This window comes from Cottoperca gobio, chromosome 7, assembly GCF_900634415.1.
Source record: "Cottoperca gobio chromosome 7, fCotGob3.1, whole genome shotgun sequence".
Classification (NCBI taxonomy): Eukaryota; Metazoa; Chordata; class Actinopteri; order Perciformes; family Bovichtidae; genus Cottoperca; species Cottoperca gobio.
The window spans coordinates 5,020,031-5,043,274 of record NC_041361.1 but is presented as its reverse complement, the minus strand read 5'-3'; the positions used below and the strand labels follow the sequence as shown (position 1 = coordinate 5,043,274).

Below are 23,244 nucleotides of genomic sequence, written 5' to 3'. Positions count from 1 at the left end.
AGACGATCTGCAGAGAAAAATGGAAGAAAATCCCCAAATCCAGATGTGCAAAGCTTGTTGCATCGTACCCCAGAAGACTTGAGGCCGTCATTGATGCAAAAAGTGCTTAAACTAAAGTACTGAGTAAAGGGTCGGAATACTTATGTAATGTCAGTTTCTTTTTAATAAATTTGCAAAACAATCTAAAATTCTGTTATCACTTTGTCATTATGGGCATGAATGAAATGTTTTGGGAGAGTTAGGCCTTCCATATGCAGACATGCAATAGAGATGTGATGTCCCGTGCAGTTTAGAGAATATTAGGAGTGTTTAAAAATGTTTTGCTAAAGCGATTGGGGAAAAAATGTTCAAGCACATGACTTTGGCAAAAAATAAAAAAACATTAACATGGTTGACAAAATCTCTATGTGCATCAGGTGATTTATTAGGATTTTAATTGCTTCTGACTATAATACACAGATTTTCTGCAGTTTACCCTGTGATCTGAGTTGTCATAATCTACAAAATTATCTTACTATCACTTGTGGCTATCTGTCCTACACATTTTAGTGAGACATTTTGCAACAGACAACCAAATATATCTATACAAATAGTTTTTCATATATTGGCTATTGGATTGGGGTAATTTGCTTTATATTGTGCTAGTGCGTTTGTTCTACTTTATTGGTTATCAATGCATCTATTATAGCATTACTGTTTTTTAGTGCTAGAACAGTCAAGTGAAAGAGTTTTGGTGTATAGCACCTAAGATAGGCTGCCTGACTCATATCAGCTGGTGTGCAGTTTTATTACCATATGTGCTGCCTTCCTGTTTTGTCAGAAAATTGAATTATTTATTAGAAAGCACATTTACAACCTCATTAAATGTCAAATAACACTGCATTAGATTGAAAAACATATGATAACAGTTGCCAGGAAAGGGCGTTAAGGCAAAAAAGAAATGAACTTCCTGAGGACAAATGATGATAAACTTCATTAGCGTTAACAACGTGTGTTACCTTACCTTTCTTCCTTGCCTTAAATTGTAACTATATGATGCACCAGCGAGGCAGCAATTTGTTACTAGTGTAATGATTTTTTTGTTACTGTTAAACACACAATAGCTTTGTTTCTAAAGGTTAACTTCGATTCCGATTAAGCTAATCGCAAACGCAAATCTGTGTCAAATCATGAGGTTCGATAATTGCTATTTAGAGGGGGGCACTTGAAGGCATCATCGGTACTGCAGCCGCCAAGCAACGGTGCCGCTGTCTGACGATGGTAGACCTGAAAGACGGATGGTTAGGGCTGTCCGTCCTCGTCTAACCTGAACATGCAAGTGTAACTTGCTTCATGCCCGTATATAGTGCTAATACAGGTTACACGTCTATTTAGCCTTAGCTAGTCACAGACTGTTATTTTTATCATGGAGGACGACTGTGTTTGTGAGTACGACTCGACCTGGGACACGGAGAGTGATGGAGACGACCCGGCCGGAGAGAGCCAAACCCGTCGGTCATGTCAAGACAAAAACAAATCTGCCTGGACTTTAGTAACTGTACGCGTTTTTAATTATTACCCAGACAGATCTCAACGAAGCTAAATAATGTCATGGCGTGAAATATGTTCACCTGTAACTCGTTGCTTTTGCACCCGGCCAGGCGTTTGCTAACATTGCCATGACTGGAAAGCTAATGATAGCTTTATGGCTTTCTGCTGCAGGCTTGCTAACTAGCCTAGCTAGCCGCTGACGTTAGCTTACTTCGAGGGGTTATAAGTAGCTGGCTTTACGTTTAAATGTGTGTGTCGGGGTGCTCACAGTGATTACTATGCATAGTGTGTAATTTATAGTGAACATTTGTTTTTAGTAAATAAGTGTTGAGCCCTTTTGCAGGAATAGGAAATGGACTAGCTTGGCCTTACATGTCAACTTGTACGTTATAATGTTATGTCTGCTTTCTACTGTCATTAGACACATTGCACGTGTGGTATCATTAGTTATGATGAATTTAATTAGGTTGTACCTCTCTTTTTAATTGATGTGACTGTGAAACGTAAGATACGGTTTAATTTCACTTTCACTTTTATTTTTAGTGGCATCATACGCCCAGAAACATGAGAGCAGCAAAGGACATGCAGAACTACAGAAGAGGATATCCAGTGAGTAACAGCAAAGTAATCTTAACTATAAACATCTTGTCCTACACAATTTAATAATCTTAAAGTATGCTTTTTTCTTCTTCTACAGAATCTAACAGATGACGAGTGCTCAGAAGACAAAATGAACAATTTGCAGTTTTATCTCAATAAATTCCCCTCTGCTCCTGATGGTAATATATTTAGATATTCTTACATTATATGTTAACTCTTTGGGAAAGTATGTGTGTAGTGACATGCTTTTTTTTTATATAATCATTTGGCACACAGACGTCTACATTGAATCATTTCTTAAGGAATGGAAAAATGACAACAAAAGACTTGAGAGAGTTCACTCGTACATTCAGTGGTACGTATTGTTTACGCCTTGTGGTGCATGTTTTGTGTTCAGTCTGAGGTTACAAAGATATTGTCCTCTTATTCTGGTGACCTTGCATGTTACACACTCTTTAGTGTGGTACAAAACAATACAAAGTGTCCTTCTGACTAGCAAAATGTGAAAAAGTCATTAGCTTACTAGCTGCTTTTAAAGCCCTTTTAGAATAACACACTTATGCATTTAAGTACCCCACTCAAGCGCTCAAGGTAAAAACTCAGCCGTCACTTTTGCCACAGATTTGACAGAGAAACAATTATTAAGTTGACATTCAATTCCGATGAGGAAGTCATGTTTACAATGTTTGCTTTCTGCTCCAAGACTGTTCATTACAAGGATGCATTTTGTAAAATCATAGGACTTCACAGTTGATCATGCCTGAATAAGACTGTAGTTTAATTAAATGTTAATTGGTTTTGTTTCTCTCTTGAATCGTCTGCCATTGTAAAGGCTGTTTCCACTTCGAGAGCCGGGTGTTAATTACATGGCTTCAGAACTCACCAAGAAGGAAATAGAGGTAAGTGTATTATTGGAAACAACCAGAACACCAAAACTCTACCAAACACTTAATTGTGCATAGTTTGGTTGTCAACAGTGACTGACAATTAAAAAAAAATGTTGTGCATTGCCAGACATGAGTAAGCACGTTGGTTATCAATCAAACACTACCATGTGTTACTGTTCTTCTGTAGACAAAATGTTTTGATGTTTAGGAAACTTGTGTTCCAAAACATTCAGCTTTTTTCATGTGAACAAACGGATGCAGTCAAAGAGGCCACATATATACGATTACCCCTAACTGCAGCAACCTATAGCCAAGTAAAATACAAACCTGTTTGATTAATGTTGCTTTTTACGTGTGAAATGCGTATACAATTTCTCCTAAATGAGTTTTTAATCTATTGTGGCCTCCATTATATATGCTCACCAGGAATTCAAGAAGAATGAGGAAGCCAAAAAGAGACTAGTCGAGTCCTATGAACTCATGTTGGGCTTCTACGGCATGCGTTTGGTCAGCAATAAGACGGGTGAAGTGAAGCGAGCAGACAATTGGAAGGATCGATTTGGAAACCTGGAACGGTGAATAATCAAATCCTTTTCATATAAGCAACATTGATGATATGTACTATTCTTACTGTAATTTCTGCTTTAACTGTCCGATCTCTCACAGGAATATGCACAACAACCTGCGCATTACTCGCATCCTGAAGAGCCTCGGAGAGCTAGGCTTTGAGCACTACCAGGCCCCACTCGTGCGCTTCTTTCTGGAAGAGACTCTAGTCAAGAAGACCCTCAGCAGTGTTAAACGCAGCGTGCTTGACTACTTCCTGTTTGCGGTCCTGGACAAGCAGAAACGTCAAGAGCTTGTGCGCTTTGCCTACCTTCACTTCGAGCCAAAGGATAAGTTTGTGTGGTGTCCCAGAAAGATTCAGAAACAATTCAGGAAGGCAGAGAAAAGATCTGAAGCTGTTGGGAACGGAGATGAGTCGTATTCACGGAGTAAAAGCAAAGATGGAGAAGCAGTTGTGCAACAAAAAGAGGATGGACTGGATAATGTTTCAAAGGCTCAGAAAGGAACTGATAAAACGACAAGTAAAGACAAAAACAAACCGTCTGAGGCAAAACCAGAAGAAGAGACTGTCGGAAATGGAAACGCAGAGGCTGAGTCTAATAATGACATTTTGGGGAATGGAAATGGCTCTACAGATGTTGATGATGAAATGGATCAGTCGGTCAGTCCTGACTCTGTGACGACAAAAGCGGAGCCCTGTGCCGACAGTGAGGACACATTTACCAACGACTCGAAGGACACCATCCAGGAACCGGACAACAATATGCAAACGGATGGGGACGTAGACACGGAAAACCCCCCGAAGAAGAAGAGAGAAGATAACAAGGTGCTGCCAAGCAACGACTCTGCGGCGGACTCCGCCAGCAGGGCAGATGGAGGAGAAAGCTGGTGCTAATAAAGCCACCGGTCAAACGAGCCCCTCAGCGCAGACCCCGTCTAAGACTTCAAAACATTCACCCTCTCTTTCTTCTGGAAGAGAGGAAAAAATCCCAAGGACTGATTTTAATCAAGTGCCAGATAAAAAGGAAGAGGAAGAAACGTTGCAGACAAATGTGTCGGCAACAAATGGGTCAGTGACGAGCACCGACGAAGGTGTAGCCGAACAGACAAATGGGAAGGAGTCAGAGGATATTGATATGGAATCCAACCCTTCAAGCTCGTACCAAAGTGTAGGGAGTTCATGAATATAAACTGGATAAGAAAATAATTAATTTGAGCTTAAATCAGATGTGATATAGGGACAGAGTATGACCTAAAGAGACTTCCTAGGCCTTATTTCTACTATATTTGATGTTTTAGATATTGATTATTTTCACTTTGAAGGAGTATATGAATTAATTTGCTAAATGTGGGACTGGATGAGACTCAGTTTCCACATGGCCATCCGACAATATTTAGGAGAAGGCTGGTGATATTCTATATTTTTGTTATTGCCAACAAGTCCCAAGAAAAGATCAAAATCAACTGTAGACTCGAAGCACCGCAGACGGTAAACATGATGCATTATTAGCCCGCTAGTGGTGGCGCCATCCCGGCTGCTCTGTCGTCTTACAGGTCGCAACCGTCTGTCGAGAGTCTCCCTAAAACCAACAGTTCGTCCATCTTACAATACTTTGACTTCTCTACCCCGTCTGTCCTCTCAGCACCAACCACACTGGTTCTTATTGAAGACACGAATCCTTAATCGACTGGTTTTTTTTTGTTTGTAAAGGCTAAATAATCGCACGGCAGGTAACTAGTTTTTGTCAAATGTTACTCAAACGGGAGTGAATAGTGTTTTTGTTGGATTGTTTTGTGTGTATTTACAGCAGCAGGACAGTGCATGAGAGAATTACGTGTCCGTGTTTATTGTAATGAAGGAACAGTGGCTCATTGATGTATATAATAGTTTTTGGAAACAATAGCATAATGTGTTAGAGGAGTAAGCTACTGGATACACAGACAAGACTTGTTTATTTTTGATCATGGGATTTGTCAACAATAACAAATATAGAACATTACCAGGATTATCCTTTTAGGTAGTAATGACAGGCTGATATTTATTATCTCTACAGAATACATAAAGCACTATTATTAATGTATATCAATGAAAAGATGGTGTCAGCATTTTTAACACCATAATACTTTCACAATTGAACTATTTTTTTTGCACTTAAACTATTAATTGGAGGAGCTTTTTTTTTCTCTTTGGGCTATTTTTGTGAGTAAAATTAATCTGTACTGGTTTGTGTTTCTGCTGGACCCTGCTGTTTTTAAGATTTAAGACTGAATGTCACTTAAGTTATATTTCATTAATGTTGCACACTCTGTATGTTGTCATGCAGATTTGGGAAGTAGACTTTGTGTACAACTGAAAGCCTTGCCAAAAAAAAATGTGATAAGACTGGTTGATTGTACAAAATGTATGTTTCTCGGAAGAACTGATAAAGCTTTGGCTATAATTTAAAGTCCACTGTATGTTAATCTGACATGAGTGAAGTCCATGAAAATTAACAAGCCAGGGTGAATAGATATATTGATGCATCTTTTTATATTTGCACTTAATTTTCACTTGGTTATTGAAGTTATATTTACTTAATGAAATAGTACAAAAGTGCTGAGTTGTTTATATAGGACTTGTTCCCCCCAACTAAATACCTGGATGTTGACGAAGCAGAATAAAGTTATACTATTTTTTTGATGAAATTAATGTGTGTTTAGCTAAAGTCTTGAGTCCCGATTATAATTGATTTAAATTGCTATTCTCAGGATAACACTGGTAGATGTCATCTTATACTCCTTTTCCTGAGACTCTTTGATTTACCAGTATAGCAGAAATATAGCCAGAAATATCAGACCGAGCCACAGAGAAGTAACATGACTCATAACAGAGGGAAGAAGAAAGATGTTGCATTTAGAGATATTGATGGCGTGGAGGGTGTGAGTAAGGACAGGAGAAAAATAAATACTGTTCATGTTTGAGCTTGCCGTTTGTTGCACTGTCCATGCCAGCCGCTACAGCTCTACCCATTCCCTGTTTGGAATATCATAAATAAACATTTGACACTTTTTCTTAATTTATTTTCAGGTAAATCTTAACAGTTCGTGCATGTATTTTAATCTCTATATTGATTAAGGTTTGATAATGTAAGATATTCATTCACAAGATTTCAATTGTGCCCCAGAAGTGCGATGATGTGCTTTGTCTGTTGATGAGAAATGAGTTGATCGACATGATAATTCATCGTTTTTTCAAGCACAAATACGAAACATTCACTTGATTAAGCGGCTCACTTGAGGGGATTTACTTCTTTTTTTGTCTTCTGTGATTGTAAACTGACTATATTTTGGTTTTGGACTGTTTATTATTAGACATCACTTTGGGCTTTAGGGAATTGTGACATTTTTTTTCAGTATTTTCTGACATTTAATAGACCAAACTGTCCAATATTAGAGAAAATAATGTGCAGTGCGCACCTGGCAGGAGGGTCTAATGAAGACTTGCTGTTGAACTGCATTGTGGGAAATGTAAGCACCAGCATCTCTTGGAGTTTGACACAGAGGATGTCTTGTTTACATTTTGACCATTCTTTTTTTGGATGTCTCTCCCAAAACTTTATGAAAGTGTAACAGCCTACTAAGCTCCACAGTCCCTCTCAACCTTTTTACCTTGCAGACATGGAGGATTTGTGTTTTAGGTAACCTTTTTAATTGGTCGAAGCCCGAACCCCCACATATTTTAACGTCTTTAGCTCAGCCCACCTTTTTGGTGTCCGAAATTGTTTCGCCTCTGCCTCACTCTCCTCCTCACCCTCCTCACCCCTCCTCACCCCCTGTGTGCAGTCAGTGTGCCACATTGAGTTCAGCCCCTTCGGCTGGAGGCTCGGGTTTATCTGGAACCAAAGAGGAAGCCATTCAGGAGCTGTGCGCCGTAAGCTAAAGGAAGGATCCGTGCGGACGCTGGGGGGGAGTGAGAGAGGACCGGGAACCGGGGATTTGACCTTTTCCGCATAAACTCGGTGTTTGTGAGGGCGAGCGGAGGAGCCATGACTGTGTTCTCTGCGCTTTGGGTGCTCTTACTGTGCCAGCTTTTGACATCATCCTCAGCCCAGGTAAGAGTTGCATCCTTCAACTTAGCCGGCTGCATCTTATCTTAGTGATGTTTATTTTGCTGGTGGCGTTTAATTTTTAACTTCGCAATTGCAAAAAAAAAGTTAATGTCACCTGCGGGTCCATCTATTGGTAATAAATGCTGTGCCTTGTGTTGATGGTGACGACAGCTGCTTGAGCCCTGACCTGCATGCTTGATTCTCCCCTCCCTAAAACCTGATGCTTTCTATATGTTGCACTCAAGTGCTTTTTTTATTCTTCTCGTACAATTATTACAGACTGAATGTTGGTATTTTTGTCTCACTGCTTCTGTAGGCCTATTTTTACTCTCCCATATCAGCCTAGTTGTGTGCAGGGGGCTGTGCCTTTCGCACTATTTGGTGAAGTTGGGGTTATGTTTTCCCCTGAACCTGTGGAATGCACAAAGTGGAGATCAGTGCCTCAGCGCACAATGCCACCTCTGTTCACTCAGGCTCCTTGGAGCAGGGGCTCATTTAGAAAGTCCTCAGTGAATTAAGTTTATTTTGTTTAGATTAACTGTGTATTACTGATTTATTTGTATCTTCATAAAACATAGTTCGTAGAAATGTAGTTTAGCCTTCCTCTTGTGCGTAAGGGGAGATTTTACGCACTTAGGTGCATCATTGTTCTCAACGGTAGCACTTATTTTTAATATCTCTAGTTGCATTTTTAGAATTGTTTAATATCTTTATTTTGTAGTAAAATTGAACAAATTGTCTTATGCCAAAGACATATCATCACTTTCTATTTCATGCGTCAAAGCACAACCTACTCACGTTTCATATACAGCATGTTTGGTGTTGAGAGGATGCATTAATATCACTCGGGGAGAAATGCCTGATTTTGATACACTTTGTGTTGCAGAGGCCGGGCCCCAGAGGAGCTCCTGGGCCAGCAGGACCCACAGGGCCACCGGGAAGGGATGGCACCGATGTGAGTTGACAGGATTCCAACATCTTTTTTTTTTTTTTTATTAAAATGAATGTGCCTTATAATGTTTGTTCAGATTAAACCAACACCAGATAAGAAAAATATGTTAGCACCACATTTGAATGTTTTTTCTTTGAGTAATTAACCAATTTATTTACCTCATATTTTAAGATTGGGTGTCAAGTTACAGATGAAGACCACCCAAAAATGTGAATAATATTGTAAAGTTAATCTCATCTAAATAGTGAATTCCCACTAAGTTACCTTTGGTAGAAAGTGTTCTTTGTGCATTAATGTGGCTGGAATGTTTCTCGATGTTAGTTTTTATCACATTGACTCCTCCCAAAGCTCCTCCTCCTACAAGTATGAAATCTTAATCATCAGGTAGGCAGGGTTTAAACGTGTGTGGCTTCTCAGTGGAGTTCTGTGAGTGAAAAAACAGGATGGTTAATTATCCGTTCCTATTAAACCCTTCAAAGCTCAGATTTATATTCATACTACAATAGCTTTATTTGTTCATTTTAATTCATATGGTTTAATATCAGTCAGCCTGGTATGTGAGGAGTTCCATCTTTATCTTTTTAAGGGGTTTTGCTGGTATGTAGTGTACTGTATGTGGTGTTATAGTAAAAATGATGTGATGAGAATTTATTCTCACAAGTGATGAGAGGAAATTGGATTATGGGGAGCAAGTAAAAGAACAACTTTGGTAACAAGGTAAACCCTTTTCATATCCTTTTATATTTATTTCAGTTAAATGAGAAAAACATTACAAGTGTTGTATAGCCATGACAGGAAATCTTTAGTTGTGATTATTTCTGTGACTCCAGTAAAAGTGTAGGCACACAGAGGGCTCATTCATACATTCCCCAGTCCTGTGAGACCATCTAAAGTTTCTCCTCACACCTCCTCCCTGCACCTTCAGCCCCGCTGTACAAACCAAACTGAAGCTTTTATCACGTCGTGTCAGTTTTCTAGTGTTTGTTTGTTCTTCCCCCCCCCCCCCAGACTCTGCACAAGCTTAACAGCATACCCTCTATACTAAAGCAGACCAGACACTGTTTCCGTTGTTGGTATTACACGAAGTTATTGAAGGATTTTAATCAAAAACTCTCAACAGTCAACCACTGTAGTCTCTGGAAGTGTGTGTACAACTAATCATGAAATGCATGTTTTGCTTTAATACTTATTTTTCCTTTCTCATTAACAGGGTAAAGATGGACCTGCTGGACTGATGGGGAAATCAGTAAGTTTTCCAACAATCAAGTCAGTTATATTAAAGGGACTTGGGAATCATTGGGGTGGTGATGGACATTCCCCGCCACAGTTTTAGGTTTTCTTTGAACCATCCTCTTGACTTGGAAACATAACAGTGCACCCCGATTTAAACCTTAGCATATTGACTGTCTACACATGGCAAAGTACGTCTCAATGCACCATGGCGCAAGGGAACGTTCTTATGCAAATGTTTTTGTCACTGTATTATAAAGAAAGAAAAACATAAGTCATATCATAAATCTCTATCTGTGTAGGGTCCCAAAGGGAAAGCAGGAATATCAGGGGAAGCAGGAAAACCAGGCCTGCCAGGACTTCCAGGAGTGGACGTAAGTGTCCAATACACAGACGATTATTTTACTACCATCAACACACCACCTGTTGTCTTTGTCAAGCAATTTCAGGAATGAATGCCGAAGCAAAGTGTAGTCTGTTATGAAAGTGAAGTGATTATTGATTGACGTTTAAAATAACAGCAGAGCCCGAGGCAATGATGTTTAACAGAGTTATGTGCTTCCTCTTCAGGGTTTGACAGGCCCCGACGGTCCTGCTGGGAAGGATGGACCCGGAGGGGAAGCAGTAAGTGTGTCTTAGTCTTTTGATCTCGCTGAGGTTACGCGTAAATGATGCACTCCATTGAATTTTATGAGCTTATCTACTTCAAACTGCCTCCCATTCATCAACCAGTTGCAGCCTCTAGTAAAACGCTTGTATGCAGAGACAGCGCGTGTTGATTGGGTGCAGTTGTATGAAGATCTTGAGAAGGCCTAACGGGGACAAGTTCAGCGTTTCCTCTGTCAGCATTGATTTGTCGAGACGGCTCAACCTCTTGGTGGGAATATTTTTAATGAGGGATCAGAATCGGATTTATTTCTTGCTGCTTCCCTAATCCGGCCCGGAATGCAAAATGTTTCCCACCAACCTGCGAGACTGTAGGGGATGATCTGTTGCCCAGATGTCGAGGGAAACTGGTATTATCCTCCGAGAGGCACAAGAGGAGACACAATTACAACATGTACATACTATGATTATTTTCTCACATGAAATATTAAGATATGAAAGAAGATTGAGGGACTTCTGCTGTAAAGATGCAAATACACTGTCAAGACAGACGAGCCCGAGCCCCCCCCTTGGCAATTCAACTAATTAGCCAACCTAATGAGGAAGCGTGTGTCAACCAGTGTTCCTAATTACTTAGATTACTACACTGTCACTGGCTGGTTCATAGTGCAGAGAAACGGGATCAAAGCGGTGAAGTATTTGAGACATAAGCTGATGTACAGCAGTAATCAGCGAACAGCAATGACTTCTTTTTCTCAACACAAAACAGATCAAGTATTGTGTTACAGGTGATTTTCAGCGCCCTCACATCTGTTTGTTTTAGGATTAGCGTGCCAGTATAACTTGGTCTAATTTGCACAGCGAGGAATGCAGTGAAACAGTAACACCACTGCGTTAGGCCTGGTTTTGTTTTTGCCTTCTCACTTGTCTCAGACAACACAAACACAGCTGTGAAGGAGGTGAACAGATTTAGAGACGGAGGAGGAGAAATCATCATGGGCGCCTTTTTAGTAAGGGGCACCACCGGAAACTACATGTGCAGTCATTGATTACAGCGGAGAAGGTCTTGTCCAAATTGCTACAGATTGGTTTCCCCATTGCCTTTGATTAATTATTACTTAACTGATTTACCAAAGAACTGATTTCAATACCAACGTCTTTCTCAAGCCCTGAACTTTGAACCCATTATAAAAAGGTATTTATAGAATACAACATGAAGTCATTATACTCCTTTTCTTTTATTGCATCTATAACTGGAAAGCATTTTTGTCAAGCACAACACAGCATTTCATACACAAAGCCTTTTAGAAACAACCCTTATTGAATGCCCCCCCCCCATTGGTAAGCTAAACCATGCAGAACAAACAAACTCAAAATGTCTCCATGTCCTCTTTGCAAAATAATTTTACATTCATGCATTTCTTTCTTTCTTAATGCATTTGTTTATATATTGTGTCTGAGGTTGATTGTGGTATTTTGCCCCTCTCGCTACAGGGGGACTCCGGACCTGCCGGGCCGCCTGGATCTCCTGTAAGTACCCCACATACTATGTAACACCTGAGAAACATCACACAGGTACACAGCAGTCGTTCCTCAAGTCCTCTGATGTGTAACCATTACTACATTGACCATATTATCCTGAAAGACTTCGTTCCTTGATGCTTTACTGTATACATCTTATCCCGACACAGATTGTTGGACCAACTCCTTTTCAGACTGCATTTGATCATTTACGGCCAAGACAATAGAGTAATGCAATTCTTCTCCTGTAAAGTCAGGGCTGTAACTCTAATCACATTTAGTCATCGTCAGCTGACCGTTAACACTTACCGTCTGAACGGCACACAACAATCCGACCCCAGGTCAGAAACCAACGCTTCCTCTGGAAAAACACAGTGAATCTCCCAAAAAACCAGGAGCCAGAGCAAAAGACAAAGACCAACGCAGCTCTGGTCACAAAGCACACAGTCAAATCAGCACCCAGCAGGACCGACTCGGCTAATCAGCTGTGCAATCAACACCGTGCACCTGCCACCACCTGCGGCACCAAACTAACTCATCTTAATAGACAAACCCCCATCTGTTACAACCTGGCTCAAGTGACCATAACAAAGAGGGAGACGCACCATATGAACATTTAACAAAAGTTAAATGTAAAAGAAAATATGTTTGTGTGGGTGTTAAGGTGCAAGACAAAACATAAAGATAAACTAAGGCGACAAAACCAGAGTGGGTGCCTGAAGGGAGACGCAGAGAAAGCGCTGCAGCCGTGGTTTTAAGTATGAACACCGAGCCCAGGTGTTCCAGATTAGGCCAATCAGTAAGCTGCAGGCAAGGAATTAGGTTTGGTCTCAACATTAATAGGGACACAACAACAACAACAACAACAACAACAACAACCACCCCCACCACACGTGACCAATGCATAAAAACAGGGGACTGTTTAATGCTGACTGAATATTTTAAGAAAACAAGATCTTAACATCTGTATCTACATTAACATACAAACTTTACACAGTAATAGATCAAAGACTACTTTACACATGTTATATTCAGCAGGCCTACCAGTTTTAGTATATTACCAAATGTCCTCAGACATTTTTGCATGATGACAAAGCTCCTGATGTCCATTCTCTTTTTTTTGGTGACATATCTAATTACAAAACGTGTCGGCATGGACAAACTTACATCATGTGTGCTGCAGTGCAGTGCAATAGAGGAAAGAGACCGGGTCAAGAAAGGATTGGGAGCACTTCAAAGTGGCGACATATGCAGCTGTTCATGCAGCAAAATATTATATGCAAACATACGCCCTTGGCTGCAGGGTAAGTAGAAAGTCAGGTTAGCAACAAGTCCGACCCCAGACGACACCAGGGATCATCACAAGGACACTTTTGAAAGCAGCAGGGTTGCATATTGTCACAGGAACCCTGATCTAACTGGACGGTAAAAGTGTATATCCACATCACAGCAACAACCCGGGACAGACTTTCACAGCGGATTTAATGCAGGAATACATCACATGGTGGATATTGATGTTGTGAGTAAATCTAATCATCTCCTTGGTGTTTGTGACTTAATTTGCCTTCCTGTGTCTTCCGTAGGGCAGAGGGAGACCAGGAGCTGCAGTGAGTACACAGCATTGTCTCTTTATATCACTCCTATGCACAGAAAGCTGGAGCATGTGATGTATTTGTATAATCTTTACGTATCACAATAGCAGCTTTGCCTCCTGAGAAAGTATGCTTGTACATAATATTCCACATTGTGTGCTACATCTACACATGTACTCTGATGTCATGCACACACCCAGTGTCTTGTGTTTGCAGGGACTACCTGGAACCAACGGGTTGCCAGGCGGACTCGGACCCCAGGGTGCCGTGGTGAGTATCTGATCTCTCCAATTAGACTTCTCGTCATCGTCATGGAGGAGCCACATCTTCTGACAAAAATAAATCTGATCCAGCAGTCTTCTGGAATCAACCAACCTCTCTAAACATTGCCCTAAATATCTATATAACGTAGCAGCAGCAGGAGGATAAGACTAACAACTGGAGAGGAAGGACACTTTAGTAAGTGGACTGGACTCGTGTTTCTACTGGGTCACACTTTATTATCCAATGCTCATACTTAATTCACTTACATTTAATTCAGATCTCGCTCCGTTTCAGAAGATGCTACAGTATTGTTAGCGGCAACGTTTAAGTAGCACGTTGGACCATGACTAGCAAACTAGCTGCGATGTTACTAAACCGAGCTCGTGGGTACACATTTAAAACTCAGATTAAAGGTGAGCACAGAGAAACTTTCCCCCTTCGACAGATTAATTAGAAAACAGCTGTCAAGTGTCACATGTTTTGAGTGGAGGGAGAATTTAAGTGTGACTCTACAACCCCGACTGTAATCACTGTGACCAGATGACGTCACTGAGCTGAGATGTTACAGACTGACAGACTGAAGGTGCTGAATATGCTACTAATCTTGGTGCTATCTGATTCTCAGGGTGCTGAGGGTATTCCAGGACTTCCCGGACCTTCGGGCTCTGATGGACCACCAGTAAGTGCTTTATTTTTCCACCGCCACCCAGTGGATCTTTTGTTAAATGTCTGTGGATTCACGGATACAAAGACATTTATAAAAAGGTATCTGAATGCGTGTTGTCATATCTCCTTCTGTCAGGGTTTTCCTGGTACTCTTCATGATCTTAGCGGTGACCTTCTGGTAAGTTTTCAATCACCCACCTGTGAGAGCAGCATAATGACAGCAAACTGAGGATGCATAAAGTTCCTCACTGTGTCGTCTCTGTCCTCTGCAGTGTCCTGCTATCTGCCCTTCTGGTCCCTCTGGTCCTTCTGGGATGCCAGGATTCAAGGTAAATATAGTTTCTGTCATGTTCTTGTTTGAGTTGTTGTCACTCTGCACCCTCACAATATAGTTCCTTGTGCACGCTCATTGTGTCTGTATTGAATTCTGCTCTTGCAGGGTCACACAGGGCACAAAGGAGACAAGGGAGAGCTTGGAAAGAATGGAGAGAAGGTGAGTTTATCTTGCGACATTGCGATATTTTGGCTGATGTCAGTGATATAAGTTAAATAAGAATAGAATTAACCTAGTATGTGCACAATATTGGTTTTATTACCTCCACCATGGAGGTTGTGTTTGTGGTTCAGCTTGTTTGTCAGCAGGATTATGGAAAGAATACTGGCCTTATACAATTTGGTGTTGCCGTCCTAACTTTCCCGTTCTGCCTTTAGGGTGACGCTGGTCCATCTGGCCCACCAGGTATTCCAGGGACTGTGGGTCTGCAGGTGAGTCACATAAAGATAATTCAGGACTAATGTTACTTTTCACTCGTTACCTACACACAATCTGTCCGTTATAATATTTAGCACAGCTCACCCAGGCATTTGTCGAGAAACATTCTGACGTTTGAAAGTGCCTTGACGATGCTCTGATGCTGTTTCAGGGCCCACGTGGTCTCCGAGGTTTACAAGGCCCAATGGGATCCGTAGGAGACAGAGTAAGCAACTTTTAGAACAAGACCACTCCTTCCTTGTTCAGCTTCTTATCACTCACAATGCAGGCATTTACATTTTTTTTGTACTTACAGTCGGTTTCCTTTGACCTTGCTTTGTCTCTAGGGCCTGCCTGGTTTCAGAGGCAAACATGGCATCGCTGGCATCATTGGAAAGACAGTGAGTCTCTCCTTGTTTGTAACTCACTTTAAACAAAAGCAGTGTTTGGTAGTAGTTGACAGCCAGAACAGACGGCTGGTCCCATCAATGAATAGCTGTGTGTGTTTCATCTGATGTCTCCAGGGTGATGTTGGAGAACATGGACCACAGGGATTCAGAGGACCCAAAGGAGAAATTGTAAGTAAAAGACTTTAATTTGTGACGATTAGTTTCACAAGTTCACATGATGTATAAATGACGACCTAATGAGTCTTTCGACAGGGTAAATTTGGTCCCAAAGGAGGTCCTGGAGGATCCGGACCTAAGGGGGAACCTGTGAGTACATATAGGATTATAAATGATACCGTTTTGATATACATCACCGCTCAGAACCATGAGGATCATACTTGATGTCTTCTACAGGGTATTCCTGGCAGAGATGGAAAAGATGGCACACCAGGATTAGATGGTGAGAAGGTAAGTTGGAGCTTTTTCTTTTTGTATGTTTTGGGCTTCATTTTGATGTTCGTCCACATGAAGTGATTGTGTGAGTAAAGCTCATGTCACAGTGTTGTCTGTGTTGATAGGGTGATGCTGGACGCCATGGGGTAGTTGGAGAGAAAGGACCAAACGGACTTCCTGTGAGTACTTTGAAATGGACAATAAAGGATATTATTAATCACCTTGATTCTCCAGTCTAAGTCGCAGTTTGATCGTAATGCCCACTTTCTTTCTGTTCCAGGGTCTACAAGGAAAGGGTGGTTCAAAGGGGTCTAAAGGAGGAGTTGTGAGTATTACAACAACATAGAAACATACTTTAACCTCAAAACTGATGAGAGGACCATGGAGGACAACTTTAATCTTCTCCCTTCTTTTACATCAGGGTGATCCGGGGAAGGCCGGGGAGACGGGACCCTCTGGAGAGCCAGGTATTCCTGTATGTATCTGATGTATTTTTTTTTGGGGGGGGGGGGGGGGTATTGCTAGATCACAGCCAGACAGACATGTCACTTTAACCCCAAAATGTTGAGTCTGGACTCTAAACTTTCCTGACTTGTCCACCCCATCTGTCGTCTCCTCCCTCAGGGTGATATCGGCGTCCCAGGAGAGAGGGGGATAGCAGGACCCAGAGGAGTGGCTGTAAGTTGATGCCTACAAACTAAGGCAACGTGTAATTGTTGTGACATTTCTAAACTGCCTAATTAGCGGGCAATTACAGGGAATTTAAAAATAATCTTTTCCATTATTTAGAAGCCAATTGAATAGACTTTCCGCTGCACAGATGGTCTGCTAAATGTAATCAATTTACAGAAGACTCAGTTTCCCACACTTTAAAATGCAACGTTCTAACAACCAGCGTGAATGTGTAGCAGCCATCTTAAAAGACCACAATGCATAGCAGCATACAGCATGAGAGGAAACTAGACTTACAGGATTATAAACTACTGCCTTTTGAAGTTGATGATATTCTACTGCGTCTGATTCAGTGGCTTGCTAAGGTGGAGTTAGTAATGAAGGGCCAGGGATGAGAGCAGGTACTCATAACGGAGGAATTTATAAACAGAGAGGTCTTTGTCTTTCACATCAGGCCCTGCGGCGAAGATAAAAAAAAGAGATAAAACAGCATAGGAATTACCACACTTCTCCCGCACACTGCACTGCATAATGAATCATGCCTTTTCTTTTGTTCTGATTCTCCGTTTCATTTATATCCAGTTTGTTTTACTACTCTAAGCTCTTCCTAGTAGGATGACATGACATTATCTGTGTCCAACAGGGAGGTATTGGACTAGTGGGCAACTCTGGACCTCAGGGAGTGAAAGGTTTCCAGGTCAGTTGTATGATATCACACACCATTATCCGTTTAGTTTTACTTTTCAGTTTCAACTCACTGGCTTGCGTGTGTTTGATTTTCTGCAGGGGGTGAACGGAGCGTTGGGGGATCCAGGTCTTCCAGGTCCAACTGGAATCCGTGGAGAGTTTGGTGAAAGGGTAAGTTTGACGCGTGTGACGATATGAAATGTGCCCCAGGGCTTAACGTCATCCAGTGTAACCATGGTACAGTGCAGGGCTTTCTTAGAGTAATACAAATACATTCTCTACATTATTAGTGAGTTATTCTTCTGATTCAACATTTTGTCTTTAAAATGTCTGCACATAACTAAGCCCATGGTAATGTAGATATTTAGTTTACTACCATAGAAGAAAATATAAAAAAGAAAATGTCTTGCTTAATACTTAGTGGTGCAGACGACCTTGGAAAGAGCCAAGGCGCTCCGTCTTCAGCTGAAATTATATTATACATTTATTCTTCGAGCATATAGACAATCTAACCAACCAACATGCATCGTCTCTAGCTCTTCAACAGGGTATATATATATATATATATATATATATATATATATATATATATATACCTTCTATATATTCAAAAGATATTCAGATTTCACATTTTCCCTTTAACAAATGACTCAAAACATTTGAAATACTTGATTAATTTTCTGCCGATGAACTAATAGTTCTGCTCTAATACAGTATGTAAAATAAATCTACATTAAAGGACTCTTACAAAGGTCTCTGCACACAAACGCAGACAGAGATATGTAACTATCCAGGTACTGTACGTCAATAAGCGGGTCATCCCCACCTCTTAGTGGTGTAAACTCTAACTGCAGCCAGGAGAGCGCTCAAACACAAAAAGGCCTCCTGTTCAGAATCTGAGGACGGAACAAAGCCGGTCTTTATACCGCTCCGGGTTCCCCTCAACCAGCCCACCTCACTTCCCTTCCACAAATATCTCTACATGGCTCTCATTTATTCCCTCTCTCTCTCTCCTTTTTCAATTCTATAGGGTCCAGTTGGAGCTTATGGAGCTAAAGGAGACATGGTAAATATTTAAGTCCGATTGAAGCTTAAATACAGTATAACCTCCACTGAATGCCGTGTGATTTGTTTCTCAACTATGATGCTGAAACTGTCAGCTCAAGAGATTTTAGACTTTGCTTAGTCAGGTATCATTGTTCAAACGAAGAGAAATAGCAAACAGGTGGTGTCTGTTGTTGTCTCTCTAGGGTGTGGCAGGAAGTGACGGTTTACCAGGAGAGAATGGAGAACCTGTAAGTATTTTCTTCCCTGTTCGATCAGAAGCCAATATTAGTGATGGAGAGATGTTTTACTTTGTCAGCAGTATTTATTCTTTAGTTTTGTCTCCTTGAATTGTTTAGAAAGCACTTCATGGTTAGTTGCTCCAATGTGCAGGACAACATTGTTTTGTTTCTCTGCTGCCCAAGGATCTGAGAGCAGCTGGAAGTGTTGAAGTACAATCTATCTGTTTCACATGGCTTTTCGATGAGAATGTTTTTTGGCCATTAGTTAAATTATTTATGGTATTGTATTCATTTTCCAAACAATGTGTATTGCCTCCTTTCTTGTGCGGATTGCACTAACCTGTATGAAAGCTTGTGTGCTGCGTAGCATTCAAATAATGTCAGTTCCTTTCACTTCTGTTTAACTAAACACGCAGTACGTCTTTATTTTCAGGGTCCTTTTGGCCCAGTTGGACAAAAAGGAGAGGTGAGCTACATCGATGTTTTCATTCGGCTTTTGTACTCTTATATTGTGTCACTGTTCCACTCTACTTTTTGTTTTTTTTATTTAGTTAAACTATTGTTTCCTCTGACAGTTGTGCAGTGTTTCATACCTCTACATGGACCCACTCATTTACAAAAAGTTTTCTAGACACAGTAGATGTCCTTCTGTTAGTTTAGATGTTGTGTGTGGGTGTAATTAGCAGCACAAGTTTGTTCCAAACTCCCTCTGTGTCAGCTCCCTCACTAAACATTAAAAATGGAGCCTAGCACCGAGCTGTTGCCCACTTATCAGAGTCATGCACATGATTCTGCTTCACATTCCAGGTTTAATAGGATTAATTAGAGATAGGTATTGCTGCTTTAGCTTTATTGGCCTGTTCGCTGCTACAGCCACAAGGGAGAGACGAGTCTCATTAAACGCAGCACAATTTATGGAATTAGAGACACGGTATTGATGAGCCTCACTCTCGTAGTCTTATTTACTGGTTGCTGTGCTCGTTGGAGTAATTATCCAGCAACAAGACACCATATGTATCCGCCTTGCATTGTCTCAACAGACCCCGTTTTCTCTTTAGTTGGTGTTTATTAATCAATCGAATCAGAGGCGTATGGATGTTTTAGCTCCACTTTGGAAGAAATTGATTTCTGACTTTCTGCAAAATGTAATGAGGTATTTAATGGATCATTCTTGTTCATTGCAGTCAGGAACGCGGGGGGAATTGGGACCTAAGGGCGTGCCAGGTCCACAAGGAGAGCTTGGGGCACGAGGGCCTCCAGGGAAAACCGGAGTAATGGGCTTCCAAGGGGAGCAGGGTCTGCCTGGAATTTCAGGAAAGACAGGTGTACCCGTGAGTGTTTATTTCAAATCTGTAAATGGCTTGTGATTGACTGACTTATTATATGTTGTTTTCTAATGAGCTGCCTGAATGAGCCTACACTTTAAAAACAAAGTGTTGCTGACATGTGTTTCAGGGTAAACTGACGAGTGAGCAGCACATCAGAGAGCTGTGTGGCTCGATGATCGATGGTGAGACATCTTAATCTGTTGCTGTAATTCACTTCAGTGTTGGATAAACGGTAAGCTGGATAGTTAACCCTCTGGTGTTTTCTATCGCGTAGACCAGATTGCACAGCTGGCGGCTAACCTTCGAAGACCCCTGGCCCCTGGAATGGTGGGCCGCCCCGGCCCTGTAGGGTCTTCAGGAAAGACAGGAGTTGCTGGCTCTTATGGACATCCAGGTTCCCGTGGACCACCAGGGTACAGAGGTCTACCAGGAGAGCTTGGAGACCCCGGTCCCAGAGGTATGAACATTTAAATCAGCACAACAGTCACTTGATCAGCGCCTCATTAATTAATACAATGATATGATCTTATTATCAAAATTAGAAGTAATCAGATCCATATCTTAAGTAACAGTACCAATACAACATTGGAAAAAATAGAAAAGTGTCCCCTGTGACTGATGCATCAGTGTGTAGTACATTGCTATTTTTAAATGTTTTACATACAGTCAGGTAGTTTAGTCCAGTGGTTCTCAACCTCGGAGTCGGACCCCTCCAAAGGATCACAAGATAAACCTGAGGGGTCATCAGATGATTAATGGGATCGTAAAATAATAGAAAAGATACAAATTTGCATTAATCTTTGGAATTTTCTCTAAATTGTTGCTTTTTTGACCTTGAGCGTTAATTTAATTAATTTAAATGAAACCATTTGTGTGTAAAATGGAAGTACTCGAGTAAATACGCTTAGTTTCTTTCCACCATTGCTTAAAATGTTCTGTTTTCACAACAGGTCAAGTTGGTGAGCAGGGCGATAAGGGAACTGTTGGCAAAGCTGTTGATGGGCCCGCTGGAGACCAAGGATATCAGGGTATGTGACCTTATACAGTGGTATGAGTTTAGTAGTGAACAACGATGTAGCGCCGATCAGCTCAAGCTCTAATTAAATGAACTATACTGCACATATAGATCATGTTCATGGCAGACATTTTGACTTGTCAAACAGACGTGCCCAATAAGATTAATAATGGCTGCATTCCATTCAGGTGTGCCTGTTTCAGTCATCAGTTAATGGTATTAGTTACACAATTAGACCATGTGAGAAAAGTCTATCTTGGTATACTATTGGCATTGACATCAAACAAGTCTGTGCCACAACAAGGTGTAATATTTGCTACAAAATATCTCAATTTACAAGAATAAAACAACTTGAATATTCTCTTTAGTATAAAGTGGTAAATGTGCCATGTCAAGCGGGATCATCCATCAATAAGAAGTTCCTGTGGTTTTAGCCCAGAATCACCATATTATCATAATCATCCAGACTTTGAAGAAACATTGTTGTGAATTGGGCATAGTCAGAGGAAAACAGCTGCTAATTTGGATGAGGTAATAGCTTTTGTGCATCAGGAACTACACCGCCATGTTCCATACTGCTGCACCTCCTCACTAACGTGTGCAGTCTCCTGTTTATCGGTGGTGTCTGTAGGTTGATCCAACCTTGTGAAGTGAAGCAATGTGGTTCCATGACAAAATATTATAATATATATTATTGCCTTGCATATTTATGACTTTATAATCTCAGAGAATATTCAAGACTTTTACTCTTAAATTTGTGAGTTTATTCCCAAGTGTTTTCTCAGAACATTAACCCCTCCCCGTGTTTTTGTATATCATTATTTTGTTTTACCTACAATACGCCTTCATAAGTCTGCTACAAAACCGCTAAAAGAACCTCTGCTCATCCCCTGTTCGCTGTCCACAGGTCTTCCAGGAGTAGCTGGAATTGTCAAAGATGGGCGTGATGGATCTCCAGGAGATCCAGGTGAGCCTGGAGAGTCAGGCAGGGTAGGTAGGACTGGGCACCTGGGAACACCTGGAATCTGTGACACATCAGCCTGCCAGGGAGCATCGGTCGCTGGAAAATCCTCCAACCCCAAAAACCATTAAACAGTGACTTCCTGAACCCTGATGCCATCCACCCCGAGGAGGAAGGGTGATAAGTGAGGGAAGGGAGGAATGAAAGAAGAGAGTGATCACAAAAATGTCCTCTTTATTAAAATACGTGTATCACAAGATGGGAAGCGTAACATCAAACAGGTGTGATATTTTGAGAGGAATAGAGGAAAATCTGAGGAGTGAATACCAGAGCAACTGAGAGACAAAGACATCCAGATGACATCCAGAATTGAAGCGGACAGAGGCCCAAAGGAGTCCAAGAGAACAACTACATTGCTCCAAATTATACAGTATCAAATAACAAGACTTGACTTACAAACAACTGGAAAATGAATTATGAGTCCTTTTGTATTTAAAAACTTTGTACATGTTTCCATGCCCCCCCCATTACCTGGGTTAACATTCTTCTGGCAGATGACTCGAAAAACAACAGTGACTCTGAAGTGAATGTGAATGTGCATGTATCATGGCCCATTAATGTCAATCACAGGTGTTACCTCAACATACAAGCTTACAATGTAAAATATGGAAATAGGCGACAGAGGCAAAAAGACTGTCAAGGAGCTGTGTATGTATTGTAAAAGGAATAAAAAACACAAATACCCAGGTGCCCAGAAATTGTGTAGATTAATGCAAAAACTTAAAACTTTTGATAGTCTTGTTTTTTTTTGTTTAAAATGACATGTGAAGTTGATTCTCTAGATTTGAGAATCAAAAACAACATAAAACGTGTGGATGCATAAATCAGACATTGTAAAATAAATTTAAGAATTTTAGGATCAAGGTCATTTTGTTTTTGTTCATCTACAATGACCACATCCACTATGTACTACCGGTGCTGTAACTATTAAATATACATGACCTTAAATACTATTTATTATTTGTGGGTGACTGTTGTATGTACAGTAAGATGCTACAGCGACATGTTGTAAGAAAGAACAAATAAAGCCACTTTTCAGTAAAAGATTACTCTTCTCTACATATCAAATGAACAGTCAGAGATGCTTAACACAATGAAAATCAGGTAATCCCATTAATTCACAATATAGCAACATTCAT

General features: G+C 40.8%; 2 protein-coding genes across 2 annotated transcripts; both read left to right on the top strand.

The window, feature by feature from the left end:
* Nucleotides 1-1,198: 1,198 nt before the first annotated feature.
* Nucleotides 1,199-6,545, top strand: ogfr (opioid growth factor receptor). The gene is given in 8 exon segments (XM_029435449.1): nt 1,199-1,537; nt 2,074-2,139; nt 2,228-2,309; nt 2,407-2,485; nt 2,963-3,029; nt 3,444-3,592; nt 3,684-4,449; nt 4,451-6,545. Coding segments are annotated over 8 exon segments (1,659 nt in total). The 5' UTR covers nt 1,199-1,405; the 3' UTR covers nt 4,769-6,545.
* Nucleotides 6,546-6,776: 231 nt separating this feature from the next.
* Nucleotides 6,777-23,167, top strand: col9a3 (collagen, type IX, alpha 3). The gene is made up of 33 exons (XM_029435440.1): nt 6,777-7,261; nt 7,407-7,675; nt 8,559-8,627; nt 9,835-9,870; nt 10,157-10,228; nt 10,425-10,478; nt 11,955-11,990; nt 13,565-13,588; nt 13,790-13,843; nt 14,463-14,516; nt 14,640-14,681; nt 14,776-14,832; nt 14,943-14,996; nt 15,215-15,268; nt 15,427-15,480; nt 15,602-15,655; nt 15,779-15,832; nt 15,917-15,970; nt 16,058-16,111; nt 16,222-16,275; nt 16,377-16,421; nt 16,518-16,571; nt 16,721-16,774; nt 17,412-17,465; nt 17,555-17,626; nt 18,486-18,521; nt 18,706-18,750; nt 19,175-19,207; nt 19,926-20,072; nt 20,197-20,251; nt 20,344-20,526; nt 21,020-21,097; nt 21,992-23,167. The coding sequence occupies exons 2-33, from the start codon at nt 7,610-7,612 to the stop codon at nt 22,174-22,176; spliced, it is 2,037 nt and encodes a 678-aa protein (XP_029291300.1). The 5' UTR covers nt 6,777-7,261; nt 7,407-7,609; the 3' UTR covers nt 22,177-23,167.
* Nucleotides 23,168-23,244: the final 77 nt, after the last annotated feature.